This window comes from Bombina bombina, chromosome 2 (genome assembly GCF_027579735.1).
Source record: "Bombina bombina isolate aBomBom1 chromosome 2, aBomBom1.pri, whole genome shotgun sequence".
Classification (NCBI taxonomy): Eukaryota; Metazoa; Chordata; class Amphibia; order Anura; family Bombinatoridae; genus Bombina; species Bombina bombina.
In genome coordinates this window covers 276,428,754-276,443,137 of record NC_069500.1, presented here as the reverse complement: position 1 = coordinate 276,443,137, position 14,384 = coordinate 276,428,754, and the positions used below count along the sequence as shown (strand labels likewise).

General features: G+C 41.3%; 1 protein-coding gene across 3 annotated transcripts in view; it reads right to left on the bottom strand.

Annotated features, from left to right (window-relative positions):
* KCNN2 (potassium calcium-activated channel subfamily N member 2) overlaps nucleotides 1-14,384 on the bottom strand; it is a 342,268-nt gene that overhangs the window by 84,717 nt on the left and 243,167 nt on the right. For all 3 annotated transcript variants that reach the window (XM_053701554.1, XM_053701555.1, XM_053701556.1), the window contains exon 5: nucleotides 10,816-10,926. In XM_053701554.1, coding sequence (XP_053557529.1) covers nucleotides 10,816-10,926 — 111 coding nt within the window. The remainder of the gene's footprint in view (nucleotides 1-10,815; nucleotides 10,927-14,384) is intronic.

Here is a 14,384-nt window from a genome sequence, read left to right as displayed (position 1 = left end):
TAATGAGCTCAGTCTGTATTTTTTTCAACCCTAAAATCATTAGATGGGCTGGAGATCATTTTAGACTGGTATTTGTTGTAATATAAAACCCTACAAACCAAAAAAGAAAAAGACATCACAAGTAAATAAAAAGCCACAAAACATCCATATGATGTATGGAAATTAAATGTTACTTAACAACCGTAAAATTTTATCATATGTAAAGAAGCATGAACAAAATGAGAAGGAATACATGATTTACACTGTTTCAAAAGGTCTGACCTTACACATGTGAAGCACCATTTCTCCTTTATCCCATCATATAATAATATTTGGATAGTCTTCCACTTCTTCACATTGTCTTTCCCTCACCCTCCTCAGAGAATTTTAGTTATGTATAGTTGTTTTTCACTGAATAAGTCTAGGGTGGCAGTGGTTTAGAGGCAAAGTCTTATACAGATACAAAATACATTATTTGAAACTGCATAAAATGCAATGCAATGCAGGGACATACCCCTCTGTCACCAAACCACAGTGTAGTTGCAGGGTCACAGGTCTGAATCCTACTGAATATACTCCGGCCTCTCTGAGGTCAGTGGGAAAACTATAGTTTAAATTAAAATTTAATTGAGCAGGCAAAGTAAATAATGAAAGTTTTCTTTGTGTATAATTCAATCTTTTATAGGGAATGAAATTTAGTGTTTAATGTCCCATTAATGACAAAATCTTTAATAATAAAAAATCAAAACAGTAGAAAGCTACCCTGAAAAATCACCAGGATTAGGTTCTATCAGGGCACTGGCATCTGATGTGTAGCATGTTTCTCTTCCCTACCAGAGGAACAGCAGAGACAGGAAAGACATACTTTCCTTTAAGGGACCATTAAATATTGTAAAACTGCATAATCAACAAATGCATAATACAAAGACAATACAATAATGCTTACTCTGAATTTCAAATAAGCAGTAAAAAAAAAAAAAAGACAAATTGATTATTTCCCCATTTGCGATCCCCCTGTATTATGTGATAGCTATCAGCCAATCACAGACTAGTATATGTATACACTGTGAACTTGTGCACATGCTCAATAGGAGCTGGTGGCCAAGAAAGTGTGGATATAAAAAACAAAATGTATGCTTACCTGATAAATGTATTTATTTCTTGACACAGTGAGTCCAAGGATCATTGTCAGTTACTGTTGGGAATATCACTCCTGGCCAGCAGGAGGAGGCAAAGAGCACCAGAGCAAAGCTGTTAAATATCACTCCCCTACCCAGAATCCCCCAGTCATTCGACCAAAGGGAAATGAGAGAAAGGAGGTAACACAAGGTGCAGATGTGCCTGAGGTTTAGATAAAAAGAAACTGTATGAATACAGGGCGGGCCGTGGACTTACTGTGTCAAGAAAGAAAGAAATTTATCAGGTAACAATAAATTTTGTTTTCTATCTAATGACAAGGTGAGTCCACGGATCATCATCAATTACTGTTGGGAACCAATACCCAAGCCAGAGGACACAGATGATAAGGGAGGGACAAGACAGGAACCTAAACAGGAGGCACCACTGCTTTCTCCCAAAAGAAGTCTCAGCCGAGGCAAAAGTATCGAATTTATAGAGTTTGGAAAAAGTGTGCAAAGATGACCAAGTTGCAGCCTTGCAAATCTGTTCCACAGAAGCTACCTTTTTGAAGGCCCAGGAAGAAGCCCTTGTGGAATGAGCTCTGATTTTCTCAGGAGGTTGCTGTCCAGCAGTCTCATATGCCAAGCGAATAATGCTCTTCAGCCAAAGGGAAAGTGAAGTAGCTGTAGCTTTCTGACCCTTGCATTTTCCAGAAAAGCAAACAAACAATGTAGAAGACTGACGAAAGTCTTTAGTTGCCTGCAAATAAAATTTTAGCGCTCGCACAACATCCAAATTATGCAACAAGCGTTCTTTGTGAGAAGAAGGATTTAGGACACAGAGAAGGTACAAAGATTTCCTGATTTATATTCTTGACCGAAACAACCTTGGGCAGGAAACCAAACTTAGTACGCAGAACCACCTTATCAGAGTGAAATATAAGATAAGAGGAATCACACTGTAAAGCAGAGAGTTCAGAAACCGAGCAGAGGAAACATTTCCAAGATAACATTTTAATATCTAAAGAATGCATAGGCCCATATTTATCAAGCTCCATACGGAGCTTGAAGGGCCTGGTTTCTGGCGAGTCTTCAGACTCGCCAGAAACACAAGTTAGGAAGCAGTGGTCTAAAGACCGCTGCTCCATAACCCTGTCCACCTGCTCAGAGCGGAAATCAACCCGATCGAGTACGATCGGGTTGATTGACACCTCCCTGCTGGCCGCGAGTCAGCAGGGGGCGGCGTTGCACCAGCAGCTCTTGTGAGCTGCTGGTGCAATGTTAAATGCGGAGAGCTTATTGCTCTCCGCATTTAGCGAGGTCTTGTGGACCTGATCCTCACTGTTGGATCAGGTCCGCAAGACCTTTGATAAATATAGGCCATAGGCTCAAACAGAGCTTGTTGTAAAACTTTAAGAACAAGGTTAAGACTCCATGGAGGAGTAACAGGTTTAAACACAGGCCGTAATTCTAACCAAGGCCTGACAAAATGATCTGGCACATCCGCCAAGTGCTTATGTAACAAAATAGACAATTCCCGAAATCTGACCCTTTAGAGTACTTGCCGACAAACCCTTCTCCAGACCATGCTGGAGAAAGGACAAAATCCTAGGAATCCTTACTCTACTCCAAAAGAATCTTTTGGATTCACACCAATATAAGTATTTACGCCAGATCTTATGGTAAATCCTGCGAGTCACAGGCTTACAAGCATGAATCAAGGTTTATTGAAAGACTCTGAAAATCCACGCTTAGATCAATCTCCAAGCAGTCAGCTTCAGAGAAAACGAGATTTGGATGAAGGAAGGGACCCTGAAGTAGAAACTCCTTCCTTAGAGGCAGTCTCCAAGCTAGAAAGTATGACATTTCCACTAGGTCTGCATACCAAATCCTGCGAGGCCGGGATAAGAGAATTACAGACGCCCTCTCCTGCTTTATTCGAGCAATGACTCTTGAAAGGAGAGCGAACGGAGGAAACAGGTATGCAAAACTGAAGTTCCAAGGAACTGCCAGAGCATCGATCAGAAATGCCTGCGGATCTCTTGACCTCCGTATCTCGGAAGTTTGGCATTCTGACGAGAAGCCATGAGATCCAACTCCGGCTGCCCCCACTTGAGGGTCGAGCTGGAAAACACATCCAAATTAAGTTCCCACACCCTGGGATGAAAAGTCTGTCTGTTCAGAAATCTGCTTCCCAATTATCCACTCCTGGGATGTGGATTGCAGAAAGACAGCAGTTGTGGGTCTCCGCCCACTGAATAATTTGGGCCTCCTCTGTCATGGCCAAGGAACTCCGAGTCCCCCCCTGGTGGTTGATGTAGGCCACCAAGGTTATGTTGTCCGACTGGAATCTGATAAACCAGGCTAAAGCTAACTGAGGCCAGGCCAGAAGATCATTGAAGATTGCGCTCAGCTCCAAGATGTTTATGGGCAGGACTGACTCCTCCTGGTTCCATAAGCCCTGAGCCTTCAATGAGCCCCATACTGCTCCCCAACCTAGAAGGCTAGCATCAGTGGTCACAATCACCCAGGATGGTCTGCGGAAGCAAGTACCCTGGGAGAGATGATCCTAAGAAAACCACCAAGGAAGAGTCTATTGACGCCTGATCAAGATCTACACACGGAGACAGGTCTGTATAGTCCCGGTTCAATTGTCTGAGCATGCATAACTGCAGAGGTCTGAAATGGAACTGAGCAAATGGAATGATGTCCATGGAAGCCACCATCAGACTGATTACCTCCATACAGCCACTGACGGCCGTGGAGAGGACTGAAGGGCAAACAAGAGTCGAAAATCTTTTTTTTCTGACCTCCATCAGAAAAATCTTCATTAACAGGGAGTCTAATATGGTCCCCAAAAATACGACCCTTGTAGCTGGAACCAGAGAACTTTTTTCCCGATTCACCTTCCATCCATGGGATCGAAAAAAAGACAAGATCTTCGTATGAGATACTACTTGTTGAAAAGATGGCGCCTGAACCAGAATGTTGTCCAGATAAGGTGCCACTGCAATGCCCTGAGATTGAAGCACAGCTAAAAGAGCCCCCAGAACCTTTGAAAAAATTCTAGGAGCTGTGGCAAGGCTAAATGGAAGGGCCATGCACTGGAAATGATTGTCCAAAAAGGCGAATCTCAGAAACTTGTGATGGTCCTTGTGAATGGGAACATGAAGGTATGCATCCTTTAGGTCTATGGTTGTCATGAACTGACCCTCTTGTACCAAGGGAAGAATGGAGCGTATAGTCTCCATCTTGAAGGATGGCACTCTGAGAAACTTGTTTAAACATTTTAGATCTAGGATTGGTTGAAAAGTTCCCTCCTTTTTGGGAACTACGAACAGATTCGAGTAAAATCCAAGAGCCCTTTCCTGAAAGGGAACTGGAACTATTACCCCCAGGGTGGCAAGGTCCTTGACACAATTTAAGAGCGCCTTTCTTTTTATCTGGTCTACAGATAATCTGGAGAGGAGAAACCTGACTCTGGGAGGAAAAGATTTGAAGTCAGTTTTATATCCCTGGGAGACAATGTCCACCGCCCAGGGATCCGGTACATCTCTTATTCAAGCCTGGGAAAAAAGAGAGAGTCTGCCCCCTACAAGATCCACTCCCAGATCAGGGGCCAATCCTTCATGCTGACATGGAATCAGCTGAAGACTTTTTAGATTACTTTCCCTTATTCCAGGACTGGTTGGGCTTCCAGGAAGGCTTGGCTTGATCTTGCTTGGAGGAAGGGGAGGAAGACTTGCCTTTAATTATGAAAGGAATGAAAATTACTCTGACGTCCCTTCTGCTTATTCTTTTTATTTTGGGGAAGAAAAGAACCCTTCCCTTCAGTAATATCTGAGATAATTTCTGACCAAACCAGGTCCAAACAAGGTCTTACCCTTGTAAGGAATAGCCATGAGCTAAGATTTAGATGAAACATCCACAGACCAGGACATTAACCACAAGGCCCTGCGGGCTAGGACCACAAAACCATACATTTTGGTTCCCAGTTTAATAACCTGTAAGGAAGCATCTGTAATGAAAGAATTGGCTAACTTAAGAGCCTTAATCCTGTTCTGGATCTCATCAAGAGGGGTATCCGTCTGAAGAGATTCAGACAAAACGCATCAAACCAGTAAGCCACAGCGCTGGTAACAGTGACGATACACACTGCAGGTTGCCATTGTAGACCCTGGTAGACATACATCTTTTTTAGTAAAGCCTCCAATTTTTTTATCCATTGTATCTTTAAAAGAACAACTATCCTCTATGGGAATAGTAGTCCTCTTGGCCAAAGTGGAGATCGCTCCTTCTACCTTAGGAACCGTCTGCCATGACTCCTTAATAGAATCCGCTATAGGAAACATCTTTTTAAAAATAGGAGATGGTGAAAAGGGAATACCAGGTCTTTCTCATTCTCGAGCAATAATCTCCGCAGCACGGTCAGGAACCGGAAAAACCTCCACCGCAGAGGGAACATCAAAGTATTTGTTCAATTTACTAGACTTTTTAGGATTGACTACGATAGTTGTGTCGGAGTCGTCCAAAGTAGCCAAAACCTCCTTAAGTAATAAGCGAAGATGTTCTATCTTAAATCTGAAGGATACCACTTCAGCATCAGAAGAAGGAATTACACAGTGTCTGAGTCTGAGATTTCCCCCTCAGATGCTACTGACATGTCTTCTTCCTCAGGCTTATGGGAAGGGACACTCTGGATAGCCAGAACTTGATCAGAAACCTTACTGTTTCCTTAAATTTCCTTTTACGCCTTCCCTGCAACATGGGGAAAGCTGACAAGGCCTCAGATACTGCAAAGGATACCTGGGAAGCAATGTCTTGTAGAGAAAATCTTACAGGATTGCAAGAGGAAACACAGGGCACTGTATATGGAGACTAAAAAAGTTGGAACGCTTGAGAAAAAAGCTGCGGCATATCTGCAACAGGAGACACCTGAACATCATTTGCCTGGGATAATGGTGGCACATGGTCAAATATTTTATCTCTATAACTCTCAATGCATGAGGAACAAAAAGGAACTGAGGGTTACACCTGAGCATCAAAACATAACTGACAAGCAGCAACTTTGCCTGGGATAATGGTTTGAAAAGCCTCTTGATGATAAAGTGTAAAAAATATTTATTTGAAAATAAAAAATAAATGTGTACTGTGTCTTTAAATAGAAATGTGTGTTAGCGCAATAAACCAAATAGACCTCAGGCTACCTATACACCTCAGTAAAGCTTTACTGAGGTGCCTACCTGTCCTGCAGCTCATTTTCAAATTCAGAGCGGTTACAGAGCCCTAACTGCGGAAAAAAACGGCTTACAACAGTAATCTCCATGACCAAAAGTTAAAGTATTAAAACTACTATAACACACTGAGCCACCATAAATCACCTCACAATCTCAATGCCCAAACTGCCTAAAAGAAACCCCAAGCGTGAAGGTTTAATAAAGTCCCATATTAAATAAGACAGCTTTTAGCTGTAACAAGTGCCAGCAATCTCCTTGCAAATGAAAATAAAAATGGCACTTACCTGAAAGTGCTGTCCGGCAGCAGGACAGCTAACCTGGTTTGGAAGGGTGCAGCACCTCACATGGACCTGTGAAAAGAGAGTAAACGGAGTAAACCTACTAAGGTTTTTTAGTTAGGGCAGCAGATTCCTGAGAAAATGCAGTGAGCATTGTACCGCACAAGTTCTCAAGTGCTCAAAAGCCACCACTGCCCTACTGAAGAGACTGATGTGGACTAGGCTAAACCCCAGAAAAGAATAAGCTTACTCTGCTAAAAAAAAAAAAAAATCTTGATTGAAGAAAACTTCTCGACACCTAAACTTCACCTCCTCCTTGCACTACAGACAAAGAGAATGACTGGGGTATTGTGGGTAGGGGAGTGATATTTAACATCTTTGCTGTGGTGCTCTTTGCCTCCTCCTGCTGGCCAGGATTGATATTCCCAATAGTAATTGATGATGATCCGTGGACTCACCGTGTAAGAAAGAAAGACTGTACAAAATTGAATTATGGAATTAAATTGGGAAGTCTCTTAAAATTGCACGCTCTTTCTCAATCATGAAAATATAATTTTGACTTTGGTATCCCTTTAAGACTTCATCTAGCTTTTCCCACTGGTACCAGAGACCATGCTTTTACTTCTAAGTATTATTCAGCCTAAAAATAATATACCAATAAAGTCATTATAGGTGCCTCTCCAGACTTCTGAGTACATATTGGCTTTCTAAATGAGGTGTTGAGTCAGGCCTTTAGAGTAATGACAGCCCCCTTCTGACCCCTACAAGGTCCTGAAAATATGAAGAAGAAAAAAGTATAAAAAAAAAAAGTATAGCCTAAAGGATTTTGTCGTCTACACATATAATTTTAACACCCTCAACATATCCAGATTGCGAAGAATTCACTCCTTATATGACAAAGTGAAGGCATTCAATCTCCTGATCTTGGGCAAAAAAATATAACTGGTTCTATAAACCACCTTATCTCAATTAAATTATCTTTTAAGAGATAAAGTGAACAATTTAGAAACATGTCTACCTGAGGAAAAACAAACAAAAAAAGCACCTTCCAATATAGCAATTACAAAGCCAGTCACTGCATAGCTTCAAAAGGAGTGGGTTGAAGAACCTTCAAATCCAAATTAAGGCTCCAGGGCTCTGGATGAACATAAGGCCTAGTTTTGATCAGAGCCTGCACAAAGGTCTGAATGTCTGGAAGTCTAGCAATTCACCATAAAAAGCACCAAGACAAGTAGGCTTGCAATACTTTGTGGTAAATATGTGTAGTCACCGGCTTTACTAGTCAGGATCAAGTTAACAGTCATCTTGTCAGATAAACCCTTTCAAGCTCCATCTGAAAGGAAGACGCCACTGAGGGCAAGATTACATCTCAATCAGATCTGCATACCACGTCCTCCATGGCCATGCCAGTGAAATAAGTATCACTAGCCTCTCTCCAGATGGATTCTAGCCACCACTTGAAAAAGCACCAAAAAGGAGGGACAATTGTACTGAGACTGAATGACTATGAAACCACTTAGGCATCCACTAGGGTTATCTAAGGATCTCAGGACCTGGCATACTAATGGAGTAGCTTGGTGTTCAAGTAAGAAACCAGCTGACTCCAGCACCTAATAGTCTGGTTAAATATGTGATGCAAAGCCCACTCTTCTAGATCTAGGCGTTGGAGACTGAGAAAGTTTGCAAGTCATCCATGGTGAGGTTGTGCAGCTGTCACTGCTGAACGGCTCGCTGGATGTGTCTCTACCTCTCTAGAGCAGTATTTTAACTGTGTGTTTAACCCATTCATGGTTGCTAAACAAATATAATTGTAGGCTTGGTAGTACTAAAATGACGCTATCTAATGGTTAAAGGGACAGTCAAGTCCAAAAAAACTTTAATGATTCAAATAAGGCATGTCATTTTAAACAACTTTTCAATTTACTTTTATCACCAATTTTGCTTTGTTCTCTTGGTATTCTTAGTTGAAAGCTAAACCTAGAAGGTTCATATGCAAATTTCTTAGACCTTAAAGGCCGCCTCTAATCTGAATAGTTTTTAACCACTAGAGGGCGTTAGTTCATGTGTTTCATATAGATAACATTGAGCTCACGCACGTGAATTTACAGAGGAGTGAACACGGATTGGCTAAAATGCAAGTCTGTCAAAAGAACTGAAATAAGGGGGAAGTCTGCAGAGTCTTAGATACAAGGTAATTACAGAGTTAAAACATGTATTATTATTATTATTATATTATTGGTTATGCAAAACTGGGGAATGGGTAATAAAGGAATTATCTATCTTTTAAAACAACAACAATTCTGATGTTGACTGTCCCTTTAAGAGCATGTAATTTGTGCACTACGATGTCCCTTTAATAAACAGTGTATTCCTAGCCTACTATACATTTAGCAACAGATAAACTTAATTTCACAAAATAACACTCAGTGTTTGTAAAATAAATTACTTTTCCACTATAGGAAGCTATTAGACAATGTTCCTGCCCTCTGTGAGAATTAAAACAAGACTTGCAATCTGTTAAGCTTCATTTCAAATAAAACTGTGATTATCCTACCTCAGAGTTTTGTTGGATTTAATCCATGCCAGACAATTTAAGTGTTTTTACAAAGTATATAATTATACTGGTGCATTCATAAAACCACAAAGAACATGTGGTATTTTTTGAGACGTGTATCAGGAAATGTAAACGAGTTAAATCTAAAATGTGAGAGTATTCTGTGTGTGCAGTGACATTGAGATTATTGTGTTTGTATTGAGAATGAGAGTGCTATGTGTGCAGTAAGGGTGCTGTGTATATATAGTAACTATAAGAGTGTTGTGTGTTTATAGTGACTATAAGAGTGCTGCTTGTGCAGTCAGAGAGCTGTGTGTGCAGTCAGAGTAATGTGTGTGCTGTGAGAGTGCTGTGTGTGCTGTGAGAGTGCTGTGTGTGCAGTGAGGGTGCTGTGTGTGCAGTGAGGGTGCTGTGTGTGCAATAAGAATGCTGTGTGTGCAGTGAGGGTACTGTGTGTGCAGTGAGGGTGCCGTGTGTGCAGTGAGGGTGCTGTGTGTGGAGTGAGGGTTCCGTGTTTGCAGTGAGGGTGGCATGTGTGCAGTGAGGGTGCTGTGTGTTCAGTGAGGGTGCTGTGTGTGCAGTGAGGGTGCCATGTGTGCAGTGACAGTGATGTGTGTGTAGTGAGGGTGCTGTGTGTGCAGTAAGAGTACTGTGTGTGCAGTGAGGGTGCCATGTGTGCAGTGACAGTACTGTGTGTGCAGTAAGGGTGCTGTGTCTGCAGTAGCAGTGATGTATGTGCAGTGAGGGTGCTGTGTGTGCAGTGAGGGTGTTGTGTTTGCAGTGAGGGTGCTGTGTGTGCAGTGAGGGTGCTGTGTGTGCAGTGAGGGTGCTGTGTGTTCAGTGACGGTCTTGTGTGTGCGGTGAGGGTGCCATGTCTGCAGTGACTGTGCTGTGTGTCCAGTGAGGGTGCCGTGTCTGCAGTGACGGTGATGTGTATGCAGTGAGGGTGCTGTGTGTGCAGTGAGAGTGTTGTGTGTAGATTGAGAATGAAATAGATGTGTGTATAATGACAGTGAGTATGATGTGTGCACTGTAACAGTGAGGATACTATGTTACTGCCTAAACTCAGACCCAGACCCCCATTCCCATCAGCTATGAGGCATAGAGGTACTACTGAGACTGGCGCTATGAATAACACGAGGGAGGGTGTCTTCCTTACGAATGTTCCAGGGATGCTTCTATCCTTTTTAATAAACACAAGTACTACCATGTCTTCCTAAAGATTCCCTGTAATGCCGTCCACATTGTGAAAGACAAACATTTACATTAACATGTTCTATTAATTGGAAATTTTGCCAAACCATCATGAAGTCATCATATATTGCACAACTATAAGCTCTTACTGTTAGCTATATAAATCAAATATTTAATACTTAGGTGCTGAATTGACCCAGCAGCTTCCGGATCAAGAGCTAAAATTCTGATTAGAAGGAATTAATCTAATAGATATATTAGATATATATCGGCTTATAGGACAGTCAGGGTGACCCGGTGTAAGAGTTGTGGTAAACTGGCAACATTGTTAATGCATTGGGCACAGTTGTGGAGCTGCATGGGTAGAGGGTGGAGCTGGGTGTGGTGATGTTTGCAAAACTGGTCCATGAGATATCCATGAATACTTTCAATATCATACCATGAAGAACACTTACTCTTTTAGTTAGCTGGGTATCCATCATAAAATTATGGACATGTTTTTCTGCTTTGGTAAGTTCTAGCTTCCTGGCTACCACAGCTACAACAAGTGCAGTGCAACCCGCACCCTGCAAACAAAAAGAGGAAAAAGGGTTAGGAATATAATTTAAGCATAGACACATTTTTCATGCAATTCCTTGTTCTTCATTAAATGTGGACAATAACTTAAAAACAAGTCTATCCTATGTATTAAAGAGCTCTATTTAGACAGGTTAAATTATTTTTTGGATAAAAGAGGTTACATTAAAGCAGAACATTTTTATTTTGAAAGCGCAATAAACTCAGAGCATATATCGGCAGTTAGAAAGGCATAATACCCATATGCTAAATCACTTGAAAGTGATGCAGTGAAACTTTAAAAAGCTATTTTATGTAAAAATGTATTCAGCTCACAATAGTAAGTGCTCTGTAAACAGTTATGCTGTAGCTACTGTTAAATGCATATTGAACAACAGCTAATCAGCTTTATCAGAGCTGAGGTCACACTTTGCTTTACTGAAATCTCATAATATTTAATAGTAAGCTTCTTTGAGTAGAGAAATAACATGACAGTGCCTGCACATGTCAGATGCACTCTCCCTGATTGGCTGCGTAAAATCCCTTTGCAATGGAATGTGGCAACTGAGGAAATTTGGAGGTAAAATAGGTTCCTTTTTTTACATAGAGATATTCAGGTGATATTTGATAGTCAGCTTTTTACAGATATGCTGCATCACTAGTATCAAGTGCTTTAACATATAGGAAGCACGTGCCTTTAAGCACTGCATTTTAAAAGAAACATTTTAAAATGATTTAAAAATGTCAGTTTGCTAGCATAATCTATAAGGTATACATGTTGTGAAAACCTTGGTGCAGTATGTGTTCCTGGTGTACTTTGCTGTAGCCAATTAATGGAACAGTAATGTTAATATTAAACATTTATGATTCAGAGCATGCCATTTTAAACACATATCTAATGTACTTTTATTATCTTATTTGCTTTATTGTCTTTGTATCTTGTGTTGAAAAGCATACCTAGGTATGCTCAGGAGTAGCAATGTACTACTGGAAGCTAGCTGGTGATTGGTGGCTGCACATATACACCTCTTGTCATTGGCTCACCTGATGTATTCAGCTAGCTCCCAGTGGTGCATTTCTGCTCCTTCAACAAAAGATACCAAGAGACTGAAGCAAATTTGATAATAGAAGTTAGAAAGTTGTTTAAAAGTGTATGCGCTAATTGTATCATTAAAGAAAAATGTATATTTTTAATATTAATATTCTGATGAATAGTAATTAATCTGACAAATCACAGACATATTACTGTACATCACTTCAGTTCAAATTCACATTACAGATGCTACACAAAAAGAGAGATGTATGGGAGGGACACTAATTCACACGATACACGGCTGTAAATCATACACATAAATGCAAAGCTCTAAGGGCGCGATCCGATATAGGTCGTAGTTTTCGGCGCAAGTGAGGTAACCCGCGTCGCCCGCAGTTTCAGCTCGCAACTCGAGCTATCCAATATTCACCGCCGTCAGATGCTAAACTGGCGTAAGTGAGAAAAACCGACGAGCAGGCAAAATGTGCGCAAATACACCTTTTAGTCGTCGCAAGTACTTGCGCCTGTTTTTTGTTCACGTAAAGTCTCAATAAAGTGTAGTTTTATGCAAATTAGCCTACGACTCGTAAAAAATAACGCCAGTTCTAAGAGATGCGCCACGTAATGACGAGATTCAAAAATCATACTTAAACACCTGCGCAGCCGCCATTTCTTTAGTGTGTTTGGTTGGTTCTTGGAGCTACAGCACACTACAGCGAGTATAGAGATTAGTGGTAAGAGTAGTGAGAAAGGAGCATCATCAAGTTAGTTAGGTCGGATTGTTGGTTGGATTGTTAAGCCAGTACATTTACCTACACTTTTTTTCATATTGCACACATTTTGCATACACACATATACAAAATACACAACACTTTTTTTTTATAACACCCAACACTTTTTATTTATCTTTTACAGTTTGAAAGGCTGAGTGTCTGGTTGTGATTGTGTGTGATTGAAGTGGGAGTGAGTGTGAGTGTGTGAGTGTGTGTAGTGTGAGGATGTCAGGGAGAGATAGGGCTGGGGGGAGGAGGGAAGGGGAGTCGCAGGGAGAGGATTATGTACAGGAGGAGCAGCAGGGTCCCCGTCAGGGAGTGAGCGGAGTGGGGAGAGGGAGAGCCAGAAGGGAGGATGGGAGTGGGGTTGCCCAAAGGCCAGGCACACTGAGAAGAGGGATAGAGGGTGCACATGGGGATAAAAGGGGGCAGGAGGGAGAGGATAGGGAGGAACCCACACCAGGGACATCCCAGGGAGGGAGCCAGGCAGCCCAGGACGAGGAGCGTATGAGGTGTCCCAATTTCAGTTTTGCCGAAAACCTCGCTCTCGTCCAGGCTGTCCTGGAGAACCATAATGCCCTCTTTGGACAAGAGAAGGGCAAAGGAGTTGCCCGGAGGCGTAAAGATGCTTGGCAGAAGGTGGTGGAGGCCGTCAATGGTGTGTCCCAACAGAGGAGGAATGTTGACGGCCTTAAGAAGAGATGGAATGATTGCAAGAGGAGAGTCAAGGAGAGGATGGGCCAGGAAGCAATCTCCCAGAGGGCAACAGGAGGTGGGCCTCACTATGAGGCCGAATACAATGAGTGGCAGGAGCTCATTCGTAGGTCCCTGAGCCTCACAGCAGTCCGTGGACTTCCAGGGGCTCGTGACTCAGGGACTGCAACATCAGCACAGCATGCTGGTGAGTAACATCCCACACACTAGTATAATATGTATTTGAGTTATAACATCCTATATTGTCACACATTCATGTACACAATGAGGATCATGGTATTTTGATTACTAACAACTAAATATACAATGATATTTAACATTAAAGGGACATGAAACACAAAGAATTTATTTCATTATTCAGATAGAGAATACAGTTTTAAACAACATCAAAATTTACTTCCATTATCTATTTTTAATTATTATTTTGAAAATCTTAGTTTATTAAATATCAATGCACATGGGTGAGGCAATCACACGAGGCATTGATGTACAGCCACCAATCAGCAGCTTCTGAGCCTATCAAGAAATGCATATCAGCTAAGAATATCAAGATAATGAAGCATATTAGCTACTGGAAGTAAATTACAATTTTTTTTAAATTCCATGCTTGTCTAGCTGAATCATGAAATAATAAATATGGTTTGCATGTCCATTTAATGCTACTTAACACATTGAAAATCATGATATGAGGTAGAATAGTGAAATACTAACATGTCTCAGAGTAACACAGGCCACAAGCCACATGTAGACCTTTCAGTAAATGGACACCATAGTCATCACAACCATAGTGTCACTTAAAGAACACATTTTCTCCATCACTGACATGTACACAGAACTATTGTATGAAACACATACATGTATAATTAGCATATTACAAACCCTCATATCACAAATCTCAATGTGCACATGCATGTTATAGAGTTTGACATGAGAATGTGGATAGGCCCTA